The sequence below is a fragment of the Argentina anserina genome, chromosome 6, assembly GCF_933775445.1.
Source record: "Argentina anserina chromosome 6, drPotAnse1.1, whole genome shotgun sequence".
In the NCBI taxonomy this organism is placed as follows: Eukaryota; Viridiplantae; Streptophyta; class Magnoliopsida; order Rosales; family Rosaceae; genus Argentina; species Argentina anserina.
Window position 1 is genome coordinate 6,851,353 of NC_065877.1, and position 27,487 is coordinate 6,878,839.

The following is a 27,487-nucleotide window of genomic DNA, read 5'->3' on the forward strand; positions in this document are numbered from 1 at the left end:
ATGGTAATTTTGTTCAATTATATGTAAATGTATAAAATGAATGTGATAATTATGTTGTTTGTAATTTAGTTCAATAAAATTGTTATTAATATGATAATTTTGTTCCAGTTGTAAATGTTTGTATGGTATACATTCCCCCTTATCATAGATTACCCCTTGAGACCATTGCACCGTGTAACACCGTGTAAATGTGGTGGCACTGCTCTCGTTTTCAGTTCTAATCTTTGAAATAGAGCTAGAATTAGAGGCTCCTGATCGTGATGATGAGTAATTATATGAAAAAAGATTTCCTCGAATAGAATAGCAATTTTCAACTTTACTAACACTTCACCATTTGTGCTGTATTAATATATTACAAGCTGGTATTTTTGGATTTTAATCCCATAATTTGATGAGAAACTTTCATTATAGCCAAGGCATTAATGCAAGATCTCTTAACATCCTGAAAAGCAGTCAAGGCTTGTAAGATGTGTCTTTGAAAGCTACAATTGGAAGACAGTATCATTGATTCATTGGTCATGCGAGAACAGAATCGATTGTACACACCTAACCTTTGTGCTTTATGCACCCCTCATTGCATTTTATAATCATCTTCACTTTAAGAACACTATAAATACTGAATGCTCTTATAAGATTAGGCTCACACACTCCTTGCTACACCTAAGAACCTTCTCTTATTGTGTGAGGATAGGGTAATCTGCATCCTGAGGTTTGTATCTGCTCATATGTGTGTTGTATCTAACCCTTGGGATGCGGATTACCTCGTCCTCACTGGCAATGCAAGACTTGTGAAAACTCATGAAACTAAAGAACTTGATGAACCTTTTGATTCTCATATGCTTTTTATTATCTGTTTTTGTATTTCAGATCACCCTCATTTTTGTTACAAGAATAACGGTAGAAATGGGATTCCAGCATGCTGATCAATTGATCAGGTTTTCGGTTTGTTGTCTCAGGTAAATCAATCCCACAGAAATTTCTCTTAATATATAGCAACCTTTTGCACCTCCTCAAGTGATGATGTAAACATCCATATATATCACTACATGGCGATGTTGGTTATAGTTTATTACTTTGGCTGTGAAGATATTTCTCTTCGTTCCTTATGCAATACAGATCAAATCAACGTTAGACAGTGATCCTGAGGCTGTACAAGGGGCAACGATAAATATTCTACTTCAGGAATGGGGAAAAACCTAATGGAAGATCTTTTAATTTTTGCTGTTGTTGTTTTTTTTTTACTCTTCTTTTATAAGTAAATCAGGTGTCGACTGATTTTTATTGCTAATTAATACAATGAACAAGTCTTGTTGATTTTTACATTTTGAAGGCCACTATGAAGGCCATACTTGCCATTCACGACAAGCAAACATCCTTGGTGGACGGTCATATCTACTTTTCTAGATGAGAAAAGAATTACAGTATACGACAATTTCACAACTAGATTCTGTTAAGGAAATGATATTTACTCCTTGATGTTCAAGCTACGGTAGCAGGATGTGATGGAATGATATTCCTAACTTTTCCTACGAGTGAACTTTGAATAGACACAATTGTACAATATAATCTTTTGAAGTTGATTGAAAACATAGCTTCTGTCATACAGTGTTCGTTCCTGCTTATATAACATTTCTGATCCACATAAAAGAAAAAGAGACCTTATACCAAGGCATGATCGATGCAGATGCTAAATACATACTAACTGGATATGTCAAGTATTCTAATCTGATAAGCTTCCATTTTGCAGAACTCCAATAGCCTCTTCCCTGCTTTCACTAGAGTCTGTGCTATGTTTGAATATAAGAAACTCCATCATCTCCACATGGAAGAAAATGAAACTACCGCGCAAATGCGTGATGCAAGATCCAAAGTCTTTGCCCACCACACAGTGCCAGGCAGGACCATAAGCTTCATCAAATTTCTGCTCACGACAATTGAAAGCTTGGTAAGCTAATAATTATTTCTGCAAAATCTTTAGGGAAACCATGCAACTACTTTTTGTCTAATCCACTAAGCATGTGAGCAAGGTAAAGTCATTCTAATCCCATCACTAATTGATTGAATCATTGATCATATGTGAAATTAGAGTGAAAGTTAAACAGTTAAAGCCATCTGCATTGCCACTTATAGCAAATGAACAGACCCATTTCTACTTTGAGAAGGTGTTTTTCCAGACAGAAAGTAAGAGAATATCTACTTTTTCCAGACAGGAGCACAATAGATATTCAACTCTAAAGCTTAACTTAATACTAGTCCCTCAACTTCCCTTTAAGAACCTAGATAATTTAATTATAAAAATAGCATACTAAACCCTTTTAATTAGTTTAATTAGACAGCTTTCTTGAACTAAAAGATTTAAACTTTTATCCTAACATAAAGGAACTTATACCACTTTAAACAGACTAATTTAAGCCTAAAGTTTTAGCTAAACTCTGCTACTTGGGAAAGATTATCCAATCTATGATATTGAATTGGTTTTTCAGTTCCTTCCAGAATAAAATGCTACCATGTCTTGCTGGAAATTTAGGCTTTGGATCCTTGTCCCTGCATTTCTTTTGAAAAAGGAAATCCTTTTCTATTCTGGCCTTGACCACATATTGAAGCCTTTTGATCAGACTGTCAATTTGTGACGACTTCATAAAATTCAGCTGATGAAAGACATGATGAGAATCACAAAATAACTTTGTTTTTCTTCTTTTTTTTTATTGTTTAGAGGAGATGTAATGATGTACTCGTATATAAGAGCCCAGTGAAGAGTATCTAATTTCAGGGGTAAACTTTAACAGACCTGCTTGATGTAGTGAGTCATGGATCGACAATCAGAAACTTCATGTAGATCAAGAGTCTTGTAAGCCAATTGCATGGCATGACCCTGCATAAGAGTTGGCATGTCCTTTTCGCGCACCACAGCTTTTCCTTCCAGCATTTTAGTGACTATTACTCGAAGGATGATGAGTTCTTGGTTCTTACAGAAGTTAAGGTGCTGCAGAAGATTCTAATTAGGCTATGTATAACTCAAACTAAGAAGAATTTAGGTGGTGGAGATTTAAAGTTGTACTGGTAATGTCATTTTTGAGTCTGAAAAAATCAACTTTGAGTTTAAAGTAAAAGTTTTCTTGCATTAGGAAGTGTTAAAATCATAACAGTCATACTGAAAATATATTCTGTTGGTAAAAACTTGTAGAAGAGGTGCAACCACAAGTGTTCATTCTTTGAAGTGGTCCAGAACTGTACTATGCAATAGATGACTAAATAAACTTTGCATTCAAACAACTAAAACCCTTGGAAAAGAAGATTCAAAATCTCAAGCACTAGTGGAGTACACTGCTTCAGAACCCACATCAACAATCATAAGCACCACAGACGGTGAACACAAGCCATTACACTGAAGTTGTAAAATTCTAAACATTTTGGAATAAAAGATGAACAACAATGAACTCAAATTCTCAATTAGTATATACACAAAGAACCAGAAACCAAAAGAACTGAACCTAAAACTTCATGAATCCATGAATTTCCCATTGATCTGTTCCATCACATTCTAGTGATACAAAATTTCTACATAGAATCTTCTCCTTCACAACCAGCTAGCCTAATCTTGTTACAACCTACATCACCAACCCAAGAAACAGAAACAGAAACAGAAATTTGTTCTCTTAAACCCTAAAAGGCTAAAACCCCAATCAGGGTTTACCACCCAGAAAACACCTAGTTTTCACATTTCCAATTCTACCCCTCTCACAGAATGAGAATTTTTTTACCACATGGTAAATAAATTAAAGAAAGTTCAGGCAGAGTTTCTGGACCTGAGCAAGAAGACACTGAGTTCTTGACCGGGGAACTGATCCGGGTTGATCAGATGGAACGACTCCGAGTCCGCGCTCCCGATCACGTGCTCGTAATTCGCCCTCATGTACATAACCGGGCCGTCCGAGTCCGACGACCCGAACCCGAACTGGGCGGGTAAAGCCCCGGCCCCGACGGTGGTGGAGTTCATGGCCTTGAGCATGAGGCGGACTTTGTCGCCGGCTTTGCGGCGGGCGGAGAACCCGATCTTGCGGCCGTTGCAGTGGAGGGCCCAGGCGGGGACGGAGCGGAGGGGACAGGTGGCGAGATCGGAGCGGTCGTCGCACTCGAGGGTGATCCGGACCAACCCGAACCGCATTTCCTTGACGAGCTGGTGGGTCAGGATGGAGAGCTCGAGGAGGAGAGCGGGTCGGGTCGAGAGGCGGTCGTGCTGGACGCAGAACCAGACGTGGCCGCGGCGGTGGCCGAAGATGGTGCCGATGACCATGGATTTGGAGGGACGGGGCTGGGCGGAGGAGATGGTGGAGAAGGTGGGGGAGGAAGGGTCGGAATCTTGGCCGGCGGCGGAGGAGGAGCGTGGGTCGGGGTCGGGCTGGTCGTCGCGGAGGGAGGTGCTGAGGCGTTTCTTGATGGGAGTGGCGGAGGAGGTGGTGGAGGAGGGGGCGAAGCAGGGGAGGAGGAAGCGGCGGAGGGCGTCGGTCTTGGTCATCTTTCTTGGGAATTGGAATTGGGGTTTGGGTTGGTTTCTTGGGATTTGAAAAAGGTGGGGGGGGGTTAGGGTTTGAGAGAGAGAGAGAGAGAGAGAGGTGTTTGGTCTCTTGGACTGTTGGTCTGGTTGGGGTGGGTGGATTACGATCTGAGAGGGAGTTTGTTTATAGAGACAGAGCGCGGGAAAAGTGAGACAGCCGTTGCAGTTAGTTTTCTTCTTTTTCGCAGAGAAGCCCCCCCCCCCCCCAAATTGCGACACGTGTATTCCTGTCTACCAAAATACAATTTTTCATTTTCTGTTTTTCTTTCTGGTATTTTCTCTTTCTGGTGTTCTACCAATTATCGTTTTCTAATTAGCATATATCACTATACGTCTCAATTTATACCGAATTTATCTCGAATCGATATGTCCGGTTCAGTTTGGTATCAAGATTTGATATTTACAATCTCGAACTGAATTGAAACTGAATAAATTATTAGTATCGATATCATTATAGGCCGAGTCCCGAACCGAAACAAACCGCTCAGCCCTGCATGCTGCTACAACAGTCAAATTTGAAGCTGTCTATTTCTGTTGGAAAATTGATAAAACGTGGTGTTTGAGTGTAATTGACCCTTATTCCTATGTTCCCTCTAAATTGAGGTGGAGTGTAAAGGGCGAATCGATGAGAATGGGGGACTTTTTCAGTGTGTTTCATTGTTTTTCTTCATCACAACTAGATGTGATTCTAGAACGGTCACGACCATCAACGTCAGACAGAGAATGGCGTGCGACGAATTCGAAATACAGCAAGTTCAAGGCCCCAAGCACAGCAATGGTGTAGTAGTAGTAATCAAGCCTGTTCTTGTTTAGGTCATTACCACCCAGCCATGATGTATTGCCGTTCAAACTAGTCACTTTCTTGACAATGATGACAAGAATGGAGGTGCAGTAGCTTGCTATGGATAAGCTGAGAAAGAAAGCCGCCCCGGCGAAAGTCCGCATGCTCTTTGGCCATTGTGTTGTGAGCAACTCCATTAAGGCGATGGCTGCAAATGCCTCGATCAATCCTGACAAAGCATACTCCGGCACAAGCAATGCAACAGATATAGGTGACTGGAAAGATCTGTTTGCCAAAGCTGAGTTTCTGCGCTTCGTTTCGGTGAGTCCAGCCACCACCATGCACATAATTGACATCACAATCCCAACCCTGAATCTCATCTCCATTGGCAATCTTCCGGTATCATCATTGTTTCTTCTCTGAGTCCAAGGGATGTAAATGCTTTCGTAGATGATGATCCATGTTGAAAGTGCAATCATCGGTGTGAGACCCGTCCAGGCTGGTGGGATTTCGAAACTGTTTCCGATCTTTCTGTTTGTTTGGATTGCTTGAAAGGTCCCAAATGATGGCATTTGCTGCATTCCTATGAAACAACCAATTCCACATACCCAAACAGGAAACAAAGCTATGACGCATTTGAGTTGCTCAACTTGTTGCACACTGCATAGTCTCCAACCACTTTGAGGGTTGCCATTGCTGTCCAATTCATTTGGATCTACACTTACAGCAGCCTTATCAAGAAACTTGAACCTCTCTGTGTGAGCAAGTGTTTGCTCCGACTCTTGTACAATTGAAGGAGCATCATAGAGGGACTGCCCTGAAGTCTTTGTACTGAACTTGCGGAAATAAGCTACTATCACCCTCATTATGTCCCCAAATGTGCTTCCTTGAGGCTTAACACGAACATACAATTTCCGGCCCAGCAAGAATATCAGAATTGAGAGCGCAAAGCATCCAGCTGGTATAGCAAACCCCAAAAACCAGCTGATATTTGTTTGTATGTAGACCACTCCGGTCAGAGCTACGAGGAGAGCAATGGTGAACAAAAAGTACCACCAGTTGCAAAAGCTATCTAGCTGTGCTCTTCCCTTCTCCGTTGTGGTGTCAAATTGATCAGCTCCAAAGGCAATGTTGCATGGTCTCAGGCCTCCAGATCCAATAACGAGCAATCCCAGACCAAAATATAGGACCAACTTATGCCATGCAGTGGGTTGTTCGCAATGTGCAGGCAGGAGGAGTTAGTTCATGTAAACTTGCGGTCAATGTCAAGGCTACCATACCCTGTTAGATTGAATGAAGAAGTGTTCATAGAATTGTTATGGAATTTATATCACAAATTTGGACTCTGAATCATTGAGAAGACTCTTACCATGAGGGATGCTATTGAGCTATACAGAAGAGTAGAGAACTTTCCCAAATGACTATCAGCAAGGTAAGCACCGATTAAGGGTGCGACATTGCATGAACCAGACCAGATATTGTATACATTAGCTGAAACTACATTATCCAAGTTATACTTGGTATGCAGATACAGCACCATTTGCCACCAAACTCATGGAAGCCAATTTCTCAAAGGTCTCATTCCCTTCAAAAGCAGAAAATGATTACATTTATTAAGAAATCATAAATGCAAGAACAGGGTTTCAATCTTTCATGTAAAATAACGCAGCAATAAGAAACAGAGACAAAAATGCAGAAACTTCCATGAACAGACACTGTAGACTAACCAAGGATGTATGTGACGGCTTTCCATCCTCCGACTGGTTGTGTGGGAACAGTGGATGAAGAATGCACTGTTGCAAGCTCGATGTCTTTCTCTCCTAAATCGGAACCTTCTTCCATCTCTCTTCAAATATTCCTGTGATTGTCGGACTGAGAACCTTGAACTCCCTATCCCAATGGTAAAGGCTTTCTAGACAGAGGGGATTGCCATGCAGAACTTGTTATAACGGTTTGCTCTTCAAATCAGGCAAAATGGATCTAAGCTATTTAGTTACGTCTTAACAGAGTTCTGTTCCCAATTTCAGGGAGTCAATCTGAACTACTGAAGAACATACATACCAAAGGCTTTCATCCCCAGAGTATAAACAAGCCACTCAAGCTAAATCTCGACATGCGACGGAAAGAAAAGGAGAAGCACCTTTAGCACATCAGAGAAATATCCCTAATGAACTGAGCATGATTCACTTAAATGACCACAAATGAGCATCCGCTGAACATTTTACATGATATATAAAAGCATTGAAAGAAATCTTATTCTTAGAGGTAACAATTTCGCTGAGGGAGGGGACTGAATTCCAAATCGAGGATTCTGTGCTGAATGATGCAAGGCACAGGCTCCATTTGGACATAAAATAATAGACATGTCAATAATATATCCTCTCTCATTAAACTGATCGAGTTATTGCACCCCACTCCATCTAGCCCAGTCTACAAATTGCATTCCACCATACACGTTGTTGGCAAATCGTACACCAACAGTGAAAGCCAATGCCACAGGCGGGATCTGCTTTGCCAAAGGTGATGTCTCTACCAAGCGTTCAAGTCCATTGATTATTTGATAGCGGGTGTTTGAAGAGACGGCAAGGAAAACACCTGGTAGTTTGGGACAAAAGCACAACCAATTATTGAACTTGTAAATATTCATGACAACGCAATGTAGAACACATGCTAACTAGAACCATGTGATATTGAGAACAGATGAGGGATTAACAAATGCATACCCCAGAGAGCTGCACTCTTAATTAGAGGTGGCACTGGTATGTCTTCTTCTGATTTCTTTATGCTCCTGAAATTTAGAAAAGACTAGGTCAGGAATGATGTAAATGTAGAAAGCCACTGAAATTGCTATTAGTGCGTATAGCACAACAAAATCACTGTTAGTATGTGTTGATAGTAGTGTACCGCTTAGCAGTCATGATTAAGTTTGCAATTCCTTGGCCAATAATACCACACCCGAAGCCTACTGCTCCATATAAGATCCCCTGAAAAACAGGAAGATTGAATCAACAATTATGACTAACCAAGACACACAAGATCATAATTTCACGACCTCTCACCTTAAAGAAGTAAGTGGCAATTCTCTGTTTGACAGAATATCCACATCCTGATCTTTCAGCTTCGAATACACTGCATAAGAAAGTAGAAATTGGAAAAAAATTGACATTTTCTATAGCTGCATACCAAATGGCGACCAACAATTATGAATGGAAAATAAACAGATTATGAGATCGCTAATATGAAGGTCTGTCATTGTTTTTGTTTGAGCTATTAACCTGCTAGGAAGAGCTCCATAAGCATGTTGAATGCTTCCAAGGAACCCTTTTGATAATGATGGTTGCCCAATACGAGCATACGGTGCCAACATTCCAACTAAAGCAACATTAACTACTACCCCAACCAAAAGATCTGCAACATACAGCTCAAATTCGGCCCAAAAATCCTTTCCCCTCTTTTGAACTTCAGCAAATGTAGCGCAACAAGAATCAATGACTATCTGTATATGAAGCATTCAGTAAATGATTATCACTAGATATACTGGATAATGTGGCAATTGCTATACAGTGTTTATAGACCTATGATGAACACAAGCAATTGGAGATTCACAATACCCTATAAGCTTTTACTATGCCTCTGATTACATCTGGGATAGCTTATCAGGGATAGTGAGACATGTATTCACATCAGAAGTAACTTATAATTCATGAAATTCTAAGGTAAAACTAATAAACTCTTAGAATTGATTATACTTCTCCCCTTGATCATAGATGACAGATCTACTTTGTATGAAACCATTTTATGTCCAACATGCCACAAATAATATCAATTAGGCTCAACCTACATGAATGTCATAAAACTATAACAGATAATCAAAACAACCTCTGTTCCAATTTTGAAAAGAAAAGATGGATCAGCTAGCATACGATCCCGAAGCATAGAACATGACTTCATTGCAAAGCCAAGAGGCCAGGCTGACCCCTGCAATTTAAACAATAAACCATATAAGGAGAAAAAAAAAACACGCGTTCACAGGACATTCATAAAGGACTGAGGAATAGAAACATAGCATATTTATACCTGCAAATCCAGATATCTAAGAAGGAGCACTTTGCGAATTCCCTCATTCTTGGCAGCCTCTAACATATCAAGGGGAAGACTAGCCCCTCGTGCCTCTGTCTCCTTCATAACTTCTTCAAATTTCAGAATTGGCCCGAACTCTTCTTCTTCTTCTCCGTCTTTCCCATTATCATTATCACCACCACCACCACCTCCTCCTCCTCCTCCTCCTCCTCCCCCTCCTCCTTCTCCTTTACCATTCGGATACTTCCCATTACCACCACTAGCATCAAGCACGACCCCATCATTACCATCCTTATAGATTTTCGAAGCACCCTCATTCTCCAAAATCCTAGCATCCTTTCCTACAGTCGCACCACCTCCCTCATTCAAAACTGTTACTGCACCTAAGCTGAAATTCCTTTCATCCCGAGGCTGTAACATACTAATGACTACAAAATTGGAGTCTTTCTTCACCGAAATCGAATTCGCCCCATTTCCAAAGTTACTCTTCCCGCAGAAAATGGGCAAAGCTACCTCTGCAATACACCTAAAACTAACACTATCAAAAACCAAATTCTGACTCCCCATCTTCCTCAAACCCACCTCATTCCGCATGGTTACAACATTCGATACTCCAAAACTTGAAGAACAACCAGCCATTTCTCTTCCAATATCTTAAAAATTTCTCAAATTGATAACTGAAACTCAGAAAATTCGACAAATTAGGTGATTGGCCACAACACCAAGACCGGACCAACCTATGTAACCAAAGCAAACACAAGGAAATTCATACTTGTACACAACCAAACCGATTACAACCACAAACTAGTCATACACATGCAGAAACACAGAACCAGTCAAACACGAAACAAAGACATAAACAAACAAAGCTTTCAATTGCAGAACATACCAAAATGATGATCTGACAGTAAAGAAAGGAAATGACCAAAGACTCTTGTAAAGTTCATACCTTTGCAGTTGAAGAGAATAGAGAGAGAGAGAGTGAGTAGGAATGAGGGAAAGTGTGAATCTTTATTGGGGTGGAGATGGGATTGAGGTAAAGAGTGGGGCTTGTTCATTCAGTATTGGAATCTCAAAGTTGGAGTGATAGTGAGTGAAGGATCACTGTGTGAGGGAGGCGGAGACGCTAAACTGGGACGTTGAGATTTTCCCTTTTTTTGTTTTCTTTTTCCTCAGTTAATGGAGGCTGAGTTCAGTACTTCAATAAGTTCAATTCAAGTTCACTTCTGGGTTATATGCACGTGGGGAATTACTAGTTTGTGAAATGTGTGCTTGTGAACTAGGGTTTTGCTAAATCTTTGTTTTTCTACACTTTGGATTGTTTTGTTTTTTTAGTACTTGTTGATCAATCCCATTGTACAGTTTACATAGAAGATTAGAGATATTAGGGTGTTGTCGGATGCTTTGAATTATTTTTTAGGATTGGGATGAGGCAATGCCAAGGTCCTCCTTTGAGATGTATGGAGGCAAATTTCAATAATGAGTAAAGTACAAAGACGAGCTTGCTTACGATTCTCATAATTATATATTCTTGTTGATTAATGAAATGTTGAATGAAGACCATTAGTTGATGATTTTCAAATTAATCGTAGATTAGACCAACTTTTTTATCACATAATTAAATCTTAATGTTTTAGATTTTGGAGTTTTGACCAAATGAACAAAAATGACCTAAAACTTTCACATTTCAAAACATATAACTAAGTTCAACAAATTATATACAAAAGACTACACTACCCTTACACTCAACCTCACATATTACCAATTCCCTCACATACTCCCTCTCTCTCTCCTCCTCATCCTCCTCCTTTAACTCGATCTCTCTCTCTGAACCACACCGCTGCTGACAGATGTCCGCCTCCACCTCTGCCTCGATGAAGACGATAACGACTATGTCGCCTTTGCTGCCACCGCTACTTCGATAAAGACAAAGTGACGTGTGTGAGGTCGTCGGATCTATCTCGCATGCAGTATGAGATTGGAGGACGTGCAATGACGACGACGTGCGAGGCTTGGTCGCCGGCTAAACGAGCAGCGACATCAACGTTTTTGCTTGAGCAGAAGAAGATGAACAAGCATAGTGCCGCTGAAATTGAGGCTAGGTGTGGTGGCTGTTCTTGTTGCCTGCAAGGTGTTTAATGTTTTGCTCGAGTGACATTTTGATGTTTGTGTGTATTTTTGTTGCAGTGAGAAGGTCAGAGCTATAGAGAAGGCTAATGCAGTTAAGAAGGATGAGTTGTTTGTGGTTCCGGTCGAAGTCTGACTTAATTTTTACGTTTTGTGAAATCAATTTTGGTTGTTAACCTATTATTACTGGAGGCAATAATTCTCTTACTGAGAGGTACATACTTGTGTGGCTTGTAAGTTTTAGTTTAAAGAAACTACACAAAGCATATGCTTTAATGGTTTTCTATAAAAATTAAACTTATAAAAAGATACATTGTGCATCCATTAGGTTTCATTAGACTTAGTTCTCTTGAGTACTACATAGTATTCATGTTGCATAAGAGTCCATCCAATCACATTATTGGTTACTGGGGGTCAGTAACGTGATTATTAGGAGTTAGTAATATATTTATGGGTGTCAGCAATTCATAATTGGGAGTTACTAGGGGTCAATAATTTGTTATTACATGGTTAGTAGATGTAAGTAATTTTTTATTTTATGGGGGGTTACTAGGTGTCAATAATTAATTATTGGGGGTTATTGGGTGCCAGTTGTTAGTTGCTGCTCAAAACTGATTCCTTATCTATTTTGGATTCGTTACATCTGAAGGATTTGGGTAAGCTATTCTAGTGTATCTAAGATTGTTAGAGTTTTCCTTATAAGTGAAAGTTTAAGATTCTTGTTATGAATTCTAATCCTATTATAAGTTTGACACATTGTGAGTTTATAAATAAGACATCAAATGGATGGTTTTAAGTGTGGTTAACGAGACGTGGTCGAGGCGATCATCCCAAGAGATCGTATCTCTTGGTTTAGGGAGCAGAGATATCAATGGTGAGTATAGCACTTGGGGGAGGCTATGTGTTTAGATGAATTCTATGAGTATGATCTATTGGGGATCAATTGAGAGTTCATGTATATAGAGAGATACAAGCTTTAAGAGTTTGGTTGATTTAGATAGTTCTTTACAATGAGAATTTAGGTTATGAGAAGAGATATTATTTCAGAGTATGGAAAAACCGAATTGTTCTTCAGTTGTAATCTTCTTCTTGTTTAGTGGATCCATCATCACCATCACCAGAGGACGTAGGTCAAATGTTTTGACCGAACCTCATTAATTCTTATGTTCGCTTGTATTGTTATTGGTTATTGTCTTCAATTAGTTTTGGTCTTGGGCTAGGGAGTTTGGAAGGTGACCCGAATTTCCTAACATCAGTATCCCTAGACCCTAAATGCTAAACATTGTTATGCGTCGTTTTTTTTATACGCATGTGGTGTGATACATAGTGTGACAATGTTTAACACTTTAACCCTAAAACTTTTCTAAATCCTATACCCTTGGGAAACTCTAAAATTTCAGGTGCGTTTATGGTTTAAGGTTTAGAGTCTAGGCCCTAAAAACAAAACATTGTTATGCGCTGTTTTTTAGGGTGGTGGGGTTACTCGGTGTCAGTAATTTGTTATTTGAGAGGTTATCAAGTGTCAATAATCTATTATTGGATGTTACTATGTGTCAATAATTTGTTATTAGAGGTTACTGGATGTTAGTAATTTGTTATTAGGGTTACTGGGTGTTAATAATTTGTTATTTGAGGGGTTACTAGGTGTCAATAATTTATTATTGGAGATTACTAGTATGGAGGGTTACTGGGTGCTAGTAATTTTTCTGGTGACGGTGGCCGGAGTCATTGGAGTTAGAGTTCGGCAAGGTTCCGGCAGCGTGATATCTCTCATTAACTCTCTCTATATAAGTGTATATATCAATGAGGGTAAAATCATCTAAAAATATATACAAAACAATAGTTTTTGTACTAATTAGGCAAATGTTTGGTTACCTTGTGTTGAAATGGGCACATTTTGGATTTTGTCATTGAAATAGGCATTTTTCCTTAGATATTACGTCCATATATAATAACTAAGTCACTTGTATAATTTTCAACTAATTTAGGCTATCTCCAACAGTTGGTACTAAATCACATTTTAACTAATTAAAAACTCACTTTTCATATTTCTTATACAAATTAAGACATAAGCACAAGCCCAAAGAATAAGTAAAATAAATTGATTAATTAATTAATGTGAAGATATCTAAAATACCCTTATTTTCATGAAAATTACCAAATGTCACTCTTAGATCTAACAAATTTTTATCTCCTCAGTTTTTAGTTTTTTTTTCAGGCAAATTTAAGTTTTCCAGCCAAACCACCGGCAATTTGCAGGTGAGCCGATATATAAAGTTGTTTTTTATGTCATAGGCTTTCATTCAAGTACCATATTGCATATGTTTTGAGAAATTTTGAAATTTTGAATTTTGCTCACCAAAAAACCACAGTAGGAGTTAGTTTTTCAGTTGACAGTAGCAGATACCTTCGAAGTCGATAGTAGCAGTTAGATTCATAGTCGGCAGTAGCAGTTAGATTCATAGTCGACAATAACATGTACCTTCCAAGTCGACAGTAATAGATGTCTTACAAGTCGACAGTATCAGCTAGTTTTTAACTCGACAGTAGCAGTTGGTTTTTATAGTCGACAGTAGCAGTTAGTTTATATAATCGACAGTAGCAAATAATCTCTCTATTGATAGTATCAAATATTATGGGTCAAAGAGGGGTAAAAAAGTAAATTATTTTAGGCATAAATGCCAATTTGCACCCCAAATTTGGCTGAAATTGTCAATTTGCACCCCGAACTTGCATTTGAGTCAATTTACCTCATTAACTTGGTAAAAATTGCCGATTTACACCCCGAACTTGTATTTGAGTTAATTTACCTCCTAAACTTGGTAAAAATTGCCAATTTGCACCCCATCCGTTAAAGTTAACTGTTTCTATCCAATTTTGCGTCACATGTCATGCATTTAAGGGGTAGTATTGTCATTATATATTTATATTTTTCTTTAAAACAAATAAAAATATTCTTTAAAATGAGGATTATTTTGTTAATCAAATTATTTATTTACATCTATTTTTCTACCAACTTAACCCTATTTTGAATTATATATTCAATATACCCACCCATTCAAATATAGTGTGTTGTGTATAGATATATTTTTATATGTACACATTGTTGGAGGATGAACAAAACGAGAATAATAACGACGTAATAGAACAGAACGTATCCGTTTATTGATTGATAATGAGACCAATATATAGGCATTACATAACCATAATCTCGTAGGATTTGGAGTCCTAATCTAATACAGAGATGTGAATCTATCTCTAACAGAAAATCTAATAAGGCTAAGACACACACAATTCTAGAATAGTAATTCTCTCGAAACACACATTTATTTTTAATTTCAATGTATTTATTTATTTATATTTTTTCTAATATCTTTTAACATACCATATCACATAAAATAATAAGTATATAAATCAATAACATGTTTCGAAAAAACAAACATTGTAGCAAGTGTTCCTCTTAAGTAATTTTATTAATTTATTTCATTATTCAATATGAATAAATATATAATGACAATACTACCCCTTAAATGCATGACATGTGACGCAAAATTGGATAGAAACAGTTAAATTTAACGGATGTGGTGCAAATCGGCAATTTTTACCAAGTTTAGGAGGTAAATTGACTCAAATACAAGTTCGGGGTGTAAATCGGCAATTTTTACCAAGTTTAGGAGGTAAATTGACTCAAATGCAAGTTCGGGGTGCAAATTGACAATTTCAGCCAAGTTTAAGGTGCAAATCGGCATTTATGCCATTATTTTATGACATGTGGCAATTTGACATCATTTAGTCATTATTTGTAAATTTTGGTTCTTATTTATTTTATCAAATTAAATAGTGATTTATTTATAAACTAAATTATTATCGGATACTTTTAAGTAGTTTTTATACATAGTAACTAACTCGCTTGTATAATTTTCAACTAATTTAGGCTATCTCCTAGAGTTAGTGCTACTTTTAGCACATGAAAGTGATACTGGGTTCAGCAATAAAGTACTATAATCTAATTCTATAATTATGCGGCAAGTTTTTAACATGATTATAATGGACATGCATGGTGTATGAATTTTGAGTGTGCACGTGTGTTTCACACATGGTGTGCTATTTGTAGCACACAAATTACAAATATAGCACACATGCACATTAGCCCTTATTGCTAGAGGCCATTGGTGTTACATTCTAGGATTTGTGACACCTTGAACACGGTTAGAGATGCATTGGTGAGCACCAAAGTCCTTAAAAAAAGTGAGAGTTGAGTGTTAAACTAGATTAAAGCATTGGACAAACAAAATTGTGAATTCGAATAAAAATTCAACTTCCGGGTAAACTACATATATGAATTTGAATTTGGATAAAAAGTGTAGTGATGATCTATACTAATGTACATCCAAAAGAGTTGAGATTAGAGGTGGCAAACGGGCCGGGCTGGGCCCAACCCATTTTATGCAGGACAAATCCGTGCACATGTCGTGCTCAGGCTGACCCATTTATTTATCGTGCCGGGCTCGGGTCGGCCTATTGGCTTAAACAGTAAACCCGGCCCACGGCCCAAGCCCATGTCAAGTCGGGTTCGGGCCTGTGTCGGGCCAAAAAAAGGCCGGCCCAGCCCATTTGCATTATAATGTTTTATTAGAATAAATTTTTTATGTAATTAGAATATTGTATCTTATATAACTATATGGAATAGTAAAATAAATAAAATACTAAAACATATTTCATAATCTTATTTCTAAAATGTTACATATGTCAAAACAATGACGTTTTTCTTTATTATTTTGATAATATTTGTGAAATAATGAAGTTGAAATAATCAAAATATTTTAATTTAAAATGTCTAATATTCAATTCTCATTATTGTAATCCTTAAAAAATTATATAAATAATATAAAATTATATGTTTAACATGCCGGACCATGAATTATCGTGCCGAGACCGTGTCGGGCTCAAAACGGGCACGCTCCGGGCTTGACCCATGAACTAATATACCTCGACTCAGCCCAATTCATTAAAATAACGGATTCGAACCGTGCCGGGCCGATTTTTAATAGACTGGACCCGTGCCGGGTTCGGGCTTTTCGGCCCAATGCGGATATGTTCGGAAGAGAGAGGTTTTCATTGGAACAGCAGCTTTAAAAATGTATATATATCCATTGTTTCCGCTCGTTTGGCCTTCCCTATCAAATTTGCTTTACTGCGCAGGCGGCAGTCATGGTGAACCTGCAGAAATTCCAGTTATACGAGCAACCGTGCTCCATTCATGAGCACTTGCCAGAACACCAGAATAATCCAGGTGATCTTTCATTGATCTCTCAAGCTTTTGCAATATAAGCTTTTTAAACTTATTAGCTGATTCGCCATTTGTATATGTTCTTTTACTCTGAGAATTCGGTTTATCTTCGTTGATTATGATTCTGTATTCCTCGTTGGCTCGTTATAAAGGCTGTTGTAGCTGTCATATGATCATCGATCTACTTATCAGTCAGTAATAGGAAAGTTCCCTCTCTCTCTCTCTCTCTCTCTCTATATATATATATATATATATATATATATACTAGCTAGACAGGAAAAGGTGTACGTAGGAGAAGAGAATATATATTCATATATAGACTTCAGAAAGGAACCACTAAATAACTTGGATTCACAGTACTCCTTTTATCAAATGAAAATGCAGGGTAATGATACTCAATGATTCAGTGATTTCCTATTCTGGTTTCCTAGCTATTATTATTTTTAAAAACAATAACTGATAAAGAACACGAAGTTATAGTATTCAACATATTTGATGTAATCAAACCTTCACATCATTTTGATTTAGAAGCTCCACAACCTTGCTCATGGCTGGCCGTGCATTGCGATCTTCATGCACACAAAGTAGAGCAACTTTCATCATTCTTTCAAGTTTCTTGTTGTTGAGTTCGTGGTGTAGTATAGGATCAATCATATTTTCAAGCCCTTCTGTGCCGATTTTTTAAATCACACATTGTATCACTTGGTTGTGTTCTTTGTTCTTGGAAAGGGACTACCCTTGGGTGTAAGTAAAGTAGAGTAGAGGTGTCAAACGGGCCAGGTCGGGCATTTTAAGCGGGCTAAAATCGTACTTATACCGGGCAAGAAACAGGTTAGTCCGGCTCATTGGTATTATAAGACACAATTGACATAAAAAATATTATGTAATTAGAATATTTATTTTATATAAATTTAGAATATGAAAATAAATAAAATATTATAACACATTTGATAATCTTATTTTTAAAACGTTATATATGTCAAAACTATAACTTTTTCTATCACTACTTTGATAATATTTGTGACATAATGTAATTAAAAGAATGAAATAATCAAGTGGTTTATATTTAAAATGTCTAATATTCAATTCTCATTATCATAATTGTTTAAATATTTATACAAATAATATAAAATTATGTGTTTGACGGGCCGACCCATGAATTTATTATGATCGGGCCGTGCCGTGTCCAAAACGGACTCGGATCGGGCCGGACTCCTGGGCTAAAATATCAAAGCCCAGCCTGACCCATTACAATAACAGACTTAGGCCGGGCAAGTTCAACATCTGAAAACAAGTTTATCCAAAGATCTATTCTCCTGGTACTCATAGACCAACAGCTTATGTTCATTCTCAGCAAAGAAACCCCAAAGCCTTACCAAGTTTCTGTGGTTGATTTTCCCTATCTCACTAACCTCTGCCCAAAACTCTCCATCTCCTTGCACGATGGCTTCTAATCTCTTAACAGCAACAACCCTTCCTTGCCAAGAACTCCTTTATAAACTGCTCCAAAACCACCTTTTCCTATCTCCCGGGTGAAATCCTTGGTTGGCCTTTTTTGTTCTGCATAGGTGAAGCTTTTCATTTCCATGATTGATTCCATGTAACCAATGTTCTCAGAATCCTCACCAGCATGGCTTCGTAACGCACACAGTGCCACAACCATGTCAAACCAATGCAGACTATTTCAATTACCGCAAAAGAAGTTACAAAACCAATGAGGTACTTTATGTACTGATTACTACTCTTGTAAGTAACTTCTGCCCTTGAACAGTTCAACTCATATGTTTCTGGCTGGAATACTTCATGAGGACTCAGAGAAGCTTTCAAAATTTTAATATGGATGATACTGGGAGTACTCTGGCACATGAAATACATTAGGGGTATTTAGTTTTATACCTATTTTTGGTACATACTTTTAAAATAAATCTACATATTATTTAATTATTATTTTTACTCAGATATTGTCAAATAAGATACAAGATTGTCTTTCATTTTAACAAAAATTACATGTTGCCAATATTTAATTTTAATTAGTCAACTTTAATATTAAATTATTTTTTACCTTAATTATAGATTGCATGTGATTTTGCAAGTTTCCTTTTAACTCATCATTATTACTAATATATTAAATTCAAACTAAAGTAGATAATGAATGTAAAATTTATATTTTGGTGATTTAGATTTCTATCTTAAAAGTAATTTTTTGTTAATATATCCAAAAGGTAAGAGGGTTTGAAGTTCTAACATTTACCTAACAAGTCGAGCAACTTAGACCGATATCATGGCCATTTGATCACCTGACTGGTTATTTGCTTCACCATTGACCGACTTCTTTATGAAATTGAGAAGATGGCTCAGATCTAAAGAGTCCATTGATGTTATCCCGGCTGCAGCAAAGATTTCAGTCAATTGATTAGCACCGACATGTGTTTGCAGTGAATCCAATTTGGAGCTCACCGCTCCAAGATCAGCTTGCAGGGCTTCTTCCCTCTCAACATATTGTCTTAATTTAAGGGCCGAAGTTGCTTCCCTTTGTTCATTAGCTTCCCGTTCTGCTTCTAAGGCCTCATGTAAGGCTCTAACTTGATGTTTCATCCCATGTCTTTGTGTAACAATACCTGGAACATCAACCCATTTGACACCACAACCGTATCCTCGAACTCTATTACGTGTCTCAGGGCCATAACCTCATTAAATAGCTCATATCTAACCTAATGAGTGACCTTGTGACCTTCCCTTCGAGCTTCATCTTCAAGATGTTTAAATTTTTCCTAAAACAATTATAAATCTGATTAGTTGTACAAGAATGAGTCACATGAAGAGTTATCATCAACAAAACTTGAAATGCACCTTTTTTTTAGCTTCCTCACTACTAAGGTGAGGGTTAGTCAAATCTTTTTTCATTGATGAATGTACAAGGTCGAAGAATGTCACTCTATCAAGTACTTTTCCAGGATTTTCCAATTCCTAAAAAGCAAATTATGATCATGACTTTGGTAGAGTAGCACAAAACAGAACACAAACATACTTAATGACAAATAATAGCATATTTAATGATAAAATGATTGGCTATTATCAACGAACGTCCACCTTTCTACTTGTTTCTTTATCATATGAATGAAATCTTAATCTTCTTATACAATGAAGGTTTTTATATCTTTCCATGGTTAATGTAATGAACCGGCCTTTGAAATTCTAAGGTTTTGTTTGTCCATCATATGATATTCAATGTTAGTGTAGGCAATTAACACCCTAACTAATAATACATCAGTAGATTTCTAGAGAAACATGGTCATAATATATTTATGTATGTAGCAGTAATATTGGCCTATTTGAATTTCAAGTGTTAGAAAATTATTACCCATTCATATAGAAAAGGTTTTTGTATAGCCTGCATATGATGTTATCTTTAAAAGGTTATCTACATTACCTAGTGAGAGAGGGTAATACATTAGATGTTATATACCTAGTGTATTCAGCAAACTTGGAAGGGCGGTGAGCTTTTAAAAGTGTTGTCAATGGTGTAACTTCCACCACTGACACTGTAGGGAAGGGATCTATATCGACCCACGCTGCAGCTCTTTAATTATCTACCCCAAGCATGCCTTTGTTAATCCAAGTTTGTAGCTGATCCTTGAGCTTAACACAATCGGTTGTGTGGTGATTGAACAAGTTGTGGAACTTGCAGTACTTATTCCCTTCTATCTGCGTTGCAGTAGGCATTGCAGTATCATGCTTCACTCTTCCACTCGCGAACAATTCATCCAGAATCTCTGGAGCCTTGTGAGCATTGTAGGTATATGACTCGTACTCAGGTTTGGTGATTGCTGCTGTAGAGATCTTGATAGGGTCTCTAGACATCTTCAAAGCCTTGGACTTCAATGCTTGTCTTCCGGCTATCTCTACTGCCGCTACCTCATCATCTACCTTCTCGACCCACTGCTCTTCGTATGGATATGGTGTGTAGAAAGGATCGACATGCGAGTAGATAGTGGAAACCCTCTTAGTTCCAAATGGAACTGCATAGCGTGGTTTCAAAGTGCCAGGGTGGTAGGACACATGCGGACCTTTTGGAAGTGTGGCACTGTCCTCCATCTCCCTAAGGAACACTTGGTAGCTTCCTATCTTGTTCATTAAGTCTGCCATGCTAGAAAAATAGGCATCATGATGTTTGGCCCGCTGATGGGTTTCCAAACCCTTTATGGCTATTCGAATGGCATCTTGTTCCGCGAGTGGTGTTCTACACTTTGCTTGCTGAACCTTAAACCTCTTCAGGAACTCTACTGCCGACTCCATTGGTTGTTGATACATGGAAGTCAAAGATGAAAAATCCACCTCAGGCTCAACACTGCCAAAAGTCGTCTTAAACATTGTCTCGAGTATGGACCAATCTGAAATGGACCTCGGTGCTAACTTAGAGAACCAAGATAGCGCCGGTCCTGACAGAGATGAACTGAAAACCCTCATCTTGAAGACTTGATCAGATGCATATGGCCCGCAATCGCTGTGGAAATGAGAGATGTGCTCAGCTGCATTCTCAGATCCCTCTCCTGAGAAAGTCTGGAACTTGATTGGTCGATAACCCGAGGGCCAAGGACATGCTGTCACCCATTCCGGGAATGGACTTGTATAAGATATGTTCGCGGCAGCATGACCATGAATGGTCCTCACACTCTCTTGGATCATCTTCTGAACCTGCTCTTTGGTAAAGGTCTGACCCTCTTCTGCTTCTTTCTCAGGCTCTTCTCAATGCTCCTCTTGACGCTCGCGACGGAACTGGTGGTGACGCTCTTGTCTCCCACTTGGTTGAAGAAGTGCCACTGTCCTCTGAAGTGCCTCAAACTCGGGTGTATTCGAACGTCTTGAACTTCCCAACATGAACTTGCCCTTTTTAGCCTTTGTCTTCTTCCTCCCTGCGGGTTTGGTAAGCACGGCATCAGATTTGTCAACCTTATCACCCTTGGCCTCAACCTCTTCACCGTCGTCGTCGTCACCGGTGCTAGCCTTCTTGTTGGACCTATCTTTTTTGGTGGCCTTAGGCTTGTCAAGGTTCTGTTTCTCGTAAAGCCCGGCGACAGTCCATTGGATTCCCAACGCTTCTTCGATTTGCTTGAACCGCTCGTCCTGGCCTTCAAACTCTAAGAGAGCATTGTTCGCGTGCTCGTTAGCACCCAGAACCAGCTTCTTCAATCTTTCATTGGTCTCAGCCAGACGCTGACCTTGTGTCGACTGTAGTTGCGACACATTATCCAACGTTCTCTCAACCGCAATCATTCGCTCGCCGAATGACTCCTCTAATGACTTGACTACCTGTGTCAACTCCTTGAAAGCTAGTTTCATGTCTTTCGGTGTCGCCATCACTCCAAATTTCAGTAATGCCTCAACCGCTGTTAAACCTCTGCAAGTCGCTGTGTTATGAGGAACACAATGCGAATGCTCTGGTTTCGAGCAAAGGGGATATCCTCGCGAGTAAGGATTCTGGCTTGCTATCTTGACACTGTCCCACTGGGCGTGCCAAATGTTCGAGCTGGGAAAAAGATCTCCTTAGGGAACAATCAGCAAGCCCCAGTTTTGAACCCTAGGTGGTTCTAACCTTCGTTCTCTGTTGTTGCTTGGCGTGCCAGTACCTTTGAGTTAGGTACAACTCTTGCTTGTTGACGATGATTGCCCTCACGTACTGTCTTCTTCTCAAACGATTGTTCCGCAGTTGCTGATAAAACGCTGAAGTTCGAATGACCTATACACAACCAGAGTTGCTAGGTACCTTTCACTCCACCTCAAGTAGATGGCCGATCTTACTTTAGACCGCTTGGGGAAAAGCAGAGCTTATAATGTGTCGTTGATAGCGGGACTCTCTTGTTGTAGGGAATTGCTGACTAGTGCAGACTTTTGTGTTTGCTAGAAGCTGGGCTAGCGACTTGATGGACTTGACTCTAGTTGCCGAAGTTAATTAGACTTGTTGCTACATACAGCGCGAGGCGTACATCTCGGTAGTTCCGCTCCGATGAGAGACTTAGTTGCCGAAGCTAATCGGACTTTTGCTCCGCGAGGAGACTTGGTTGCCGAAGCTAATCGGACTTTTGCTCCATGAGGAGACTTAACTATGCGGTTGCGCAATAGTTTGTTTGACGTTGTGTGTGTTATTCTACACATTCGACCCCTTTATATAGAGAACACAAATTGTTCTTTCTTGCGGATCAAGTCTTGAGAACCTCCTAGTTGATTTGGATTCACCTTCTTTATTCAACTCAGATTCTATGCAGTATTAGTCCCCGAAATCTATTCTAATAAGGAACATAATCTTGCTCTTTGATCGATTTTCCCCAAATAGCCGGTCCACGAGCCTAAAGAATCTAAATAATACCGAAGTATTATTTTAAGCCCAAACATCTTCATAAGTAATTAGGTTATTCAGAGAAAATCAAATATGGAAATTGAGGCTAAACATTGAATACACAGAATCTTGAAATAATATTTTTATTGGAATTAATTTGTTTTTTTTTCTTTTATCTCTTCAGCTCAACGGCTGGAACTCTTATTACTGATAATTTTTTGTTGGAAGCTAAATAAATGTAAAAAAAAAAAAAATCAATCACACAATTAACTTGTAGTTTCTATTCTCTGATCTTCAGTTCTTCATCATGCACCTTTCACTCAAGTAGAAGCTCCACCACCTTACTCATGGCAGGTCGTGCATTTCGATCTTCTTGTACACACAATAGAGCAACCTTCATTAATCTTTCGAGCTTCTTTTCGTTGAAATCATGATGAAGTCGGGGGTCTATCACTTCCTTAAGGCCTTCAACTCTGATCTTTTCAGTCACACATTGTACCAGTTGTTTTTGTTCAATGCACTCTTGTGCAAAAGCTGAAAGCAGAATAGAGGCACTCTTTCCACTCAGTAGCTCCAACAGAACAATCCCATAGCTATAGACGTCTGCCTTTGCATCAATTTTTAGGTTCACCATCCACTCTGGAGCCATGTAACCTCTGGTGCCTCGAACTCTCGAAAATTTATCGCCTTCATCATGAATGTCTTTGAACAACTTGGACATGCCAAAATCTGCCACCTTAGGTTCAAGATGGTCGTCTAACAGTATATTTTGAGGTTTTACATCACAGTGGAGCACCCATTCAAGGCACTCTTCATGCAAATATGACAAGCCCTTTGCCGTGCCTAATGCAATCTTGTACCGCTTTTCCAGTCCAAGTTCAACATCTGAAAACAAGAGTTTATCCAAGGATCCATTCTCCAGGTACTCATACACCAAGAGCTTATGATCATTATCAGCACAGAAACCATATAGTTTTACCAAGTTCATATGATTGATATTCCCTATGACACTCACCTCTGCCCAAAATTCAGCATCTCCTTGCATGATGCCTTCTAATCTCTTCACAGCTATATATTTTTCACCATCCAGGACCCCTTTATAGACTGTTCCGAACCCTCCTTTTCCTATCTCCTGTTTGAAGTTATTGGTTGCTTTCTTTAGTTCTGCGTATGTGAATCGTTTAAATCCTACAGCATTTATGGCTAATGCCATGTACCCCATGTTCACCATTTCCTCATGAGCTTGCTTTCGGAACACAAACCACCATGTTAAACCAATGCAGATTGCTTCAATTACTCCAAAGGAACTGAAAAATGCAATAAGGTACTTCATGTACTGGTTTTTATTGCTCTTTTCTGTTTCGAGATCAGTACTTACAATCAACTGAGCTGCAGAACAATTCAAATCATGCGTTTCTAGATTGCTTTGGACGGCATCAGGGGTCAGAAAACCTTTAGGAATCTTAACATGTATGATGCTCTTAACATTTGACATGCGATATCCATTGAGCAGAAGACTCTTAGGGAAACATTGTCCTAATCCATCCAGCGCATATCCGAATCCCAAACATCTTGGATCCACTAGACATGAATTCCTGCATGCTTCGAAAGAGATTCCAAGTCTATAGGTATCCAAATCATATCCGTAGTAATCTGTGTAAGGCAGCACCAGGAAGTCTAGCTTGCTTGTATCTTGGGTCAAATTGAAGGTAGGTGAGCAGCCTTTGGACCGGTCTGAAGGATCTTTAAGGGAAAACCCCAAAGGGCAAGTACAAGTAGCTAGTGGTTTGACTGGAATTAATTGGATATATAACTTGATGATTTCTTCATACACATATCAACCTATATATACTAATCTACGAATTCACTTTCCGGGATTCACTCCGTAAAACACGGATCATGTTTCCCGCCACTATACATGCCAACACTCCCCCTCAAGTTGGTGCATACATATCGACCATGCCCAACTTGCTAAGTGAATCATAAAAAACCCTTTTAGACACTCCTTTTGTGAGCATATCGGCAAGTTGCTCTTCTGTGGAAACAAAAGGAAAACTAATGATCTTTGCGTCTAGCTTTTCCTTTATAAAATGACGATCAACCTCCACATGTTTTGTACGATCATGTTGCACAGGGTTATGCGAAATATCAATAGCTGCCTTGTTGTCACAGTACAGCTGCATAGCACTTTTAGGCTTAATACCCAAGTCTTCTAGTAGATTTCTAAGCCATAATAATTCGCACACTCCCTGAGCCATACCTCTGTATTCTGCTTCAGCACTAGATCGAGCTACCACATTTTGTTTCTTACTCCTCCACGTAACAAGATTGCCTCCAACAAAGGTATAGTACCCTGATGTGGACCTCCGATCGGTAACATTTCCAGCCCAGTCTGCATCTGTGAAGCCACAAATCTCAAAGATATTGTTGTGATTAGAAAACATTACTCCTCTCCCTGGAGCTGACTTCAAGTATCTCAAAATCCTTACAACAGCATCCATATGATCCACACTTGGATTATGCATGAACTGACTCACTACACTTACTGCATATGCAACATCTGGCCTGGTATGTGACAAATAAATCAGGCGTCCAACTAGCCTCTGATATCGAGCTTTGTCAGTGGGAACTTGATCTGGATACTCTGCTAACCGATGGTTCTGCTCAATAGGAGTATCAATTGGAGTGCAATCTAACATCCCTGTCTCCGTTAGTAGATCAAGGATGTACTTCCTCTGACACAGATAGATACCATCACTTCCCCGGGCTACCTCAATACCCAAGAAGTACTTGAGTGTACCTAGGTCCTTCATCTCAAACTATGTGGCTAGCTGTTTTTGTAATCTGTCCACCTCAATAGTATCATTACCAGTAACTACCATATCGTCAACATATATGATTAGAGCTGTTACCTTCCCTTGTTGGTGTTTGAGAAATAATGTGTGGTCTGAATTACTCTGCACGTATCCAATTTTCCTCATGAATTGTGAGAATCTTCCAAACCAAGCACGAGGTGACTGTTTAAGACCATACAAAGACTTTCTCAATCTGCATACGGAGTTACTTGGAGAAGTGGCCACATATCCAGGCGGAAGATCCATGTATACTTCCTCTGATAGTTCTCCATGAAGGAATGCATTCTTAACATCAAACTGCCTAAGTGGCCAGTTCAAGTTAGCAGCGATAGAGAGCAATACCCGGATAGTGTTTATCTTTGCAACAGGTGCAAATGTCTCATCATAGTCTATGCCATATGTCTGGGTGAACCCCTTTGCTACTAGGCGTGCTTTATACCGGCTTACTGACCCATCTGGATTATGCTTCACTGTAAACACCCATCGACATCCTACAGTCTTCTTGCCATATGGTGGAGGTACAAGCTCCCAAGTATTGTTCTTTTGTAATGCTTCCATCTCTTCCTCCATTGCTTTCCTCCATTTTGGATCGCCCAATGCATCCTGCACTTTGTTAGGTACTGATACAGTAGATATTTGATTCACAAATGACTCATATGACTTAGATAATCTTTTAGTAGATATAAAATTGGCCACCGGATACTTGGATTTAGTCTGAAAGGTAGGTTCATATTTTTTTGTTGGTTGACCTCGAGTAGACCTATTTGGCAAAACATATTGTCTACTATTAGCCTGAATAGAATGACTAACCTCAGATGAGTGATCTTCTGCACCAGGAGAGCATTGATCAGGGGTATAAGTAGTACGAGATACATGAGGGGCAGTTGTGTTGTCAGCTTCTGGTGCCTGAATCTCTTGAGTGACGACCTCCGGTGGTGCCTGTGTGGCTGATACTTTGGTAATCTCAACAGATCTTGTTACCATATCGACTGGCTCACTTGTCTCCCCCTCTCTATGATACAGCTCTTCAAAATAGGAATTCTCCCCCTGAAGAGCAGTATCAGAAGGGGAAAAATAACTCATATCCTCAAAAAAGGTAACATCCATAGTGACATAGTACTTCCGAGTAGGGGGATGGTAGCACCGGTACCCTTTCTGATGGCTGCCGTACCCAACAAAAACACATTTAACTGCCCGGGCATCTAACTTAGAACGCTGATGTTGTGGAAGATGAACAAAAGCAACACAACCGAAAACACGGGCAGGAAGATTATGAAACGAGGGTAATTTGACATGAGATGCAAGCACCTCATATGGAACTTTCCCTTGAAGAACACGAGATGGAAGACGATTAATAAGGTGGGCGGAAGTAATGACAGCATCACCCCAAAGGTATTTAGGCATGTGGGCACTAAAAAGAATACACCGAGCCATATCAAGTAAATGACGATTTTTCCGTTCAGAA

At 39.1% G+C, this 27,487-nt stretch overlaps 3 protein-coding genes and 1 pseudogene across 3 annotated transcripts; all 4 read right to left on the reverse strand.

Annotated features, from left to right (window-relative positions):
• Positions 1–1,770: 1,770 nt before the first annotated feature.
• On the reverse strand, positions 1,771–4,516 carry LOC126800107 (protein MIZU-KUSSEI 1). The gene is made up of 2 exons (XM_050527398.1): positions 3,807–4,516; positions 1,771–1,921 (listed from the first exon to the last, which is right to left on the reverse strand). Exons 1-2 carry the CDS (start codon positions 4,514–4,516, stop codon positions 1,813–1,815), a joined length of 819 nt encoding a protein of 272 aa, XP_050383355.1. The 3' UTR covers positions 1,771–1,812.
• A 693-nt stretch (positions 4,517–5,209) lies between these two features.
• On the reverse strand, positions 5,210–7,178 carry LOC126796758 (protein NRT1/ PTR FAMILY 2.8-like; annotated as a pseudogene).
• A 304-nt stretch (positions 7,179–7,482) lies between these two features.
• On the reverse strand, positions 7,483–10,607 carry LOC126798886 (protein RETICULATA, chloroplastic). The gene is made up of 8 exons (XM_050525966.1): positions 10,366–10,607; positions 9,414–10,093; positions 9,216–9,314; positions 8,612–8,832; positions 8,396–8,465; positions 8,241–8,320; positions 8,060–8,124; positions 7,483–7,931 (listed from the first exon to the last, which is right to left on the reverse strand). Exons 2-8 carry the CDS (start codon positions 10,053–10,055, stop codon positions 7,738–7,740), a joined length of 1,371 nt encoding a protein of 456 aa, XP_050381923.1. The 5' UTR covers positions 10,056–10,093; positions 10,366–10,607; the 3' UTR covers positions 7,483–7,737.
• Positions 10,608–23,432: 12,825 nt separating this feature from the next.
• On the reverse strand, positions 23,433–24,951 carry LOC126798873 (putative receptor protein kinase ZmPK1). The gene has a single exon (XM_050525950.1). The coding sequence runs from the start codon at positions 24,660–24,662 to the stop codon at positions 23,484–23,486; it is 1,179 nt and encodes a 392-aa protein (XP_050381907.1). The 5' UTR covers positions 24,663–24,951; the 3' UTR covers positions 23,433–23,483.
• Between the last annotated feature and the right edge of the window lie 2,536 nt (positions 24,952–27,487).

Bases quoted from the DNA above. Each gene is read 5' to 3' on its own strand.
- LOC126800107 (XM_050527398.1), bottom strand. From the start codon at position 4,516: ATGACCAAGACCGACGCCCTCCGCCGCTTCCTCCTCCCCTGCTTCGCC. The intron at 1,922-3,806 runs GTCCAGAAACTC...TGTCGTGAGCAG, and splicing joins CTCAGTGTCTTCTTGCTCAG to AAATTTGATGAAGCTTATGG.
- LOC126798886 (XM_050525966.1), bottom strand. From the start codon at position 10,055: ATGGCTGGTTGTTCTTCAAGTTTTGGAGTATCGAATGTTGTAACCATG. The intron at 8,833-9,215 runs GTTGTTTTGATT...CTTCATATACAG, and splicing joins TTTTCAAAATTGGAACAGAG to ATAGTCATTGATTCTTGTTG. The intron at 8,321-8,395 runs GTGAGAGGTCGT...CCTGTTTTTCAG, and splicing joins TTGCCACTTACTTCTTTAAG to GGGATCTTATATGGAGCAGT.
- LOC126798873 (XM_050525950.1), bottom strand. From the start codon at position 24,662: ATGTCAAATGTTAAGAGCATCATACATGTTAAGATTCCTAAAGGTTTT.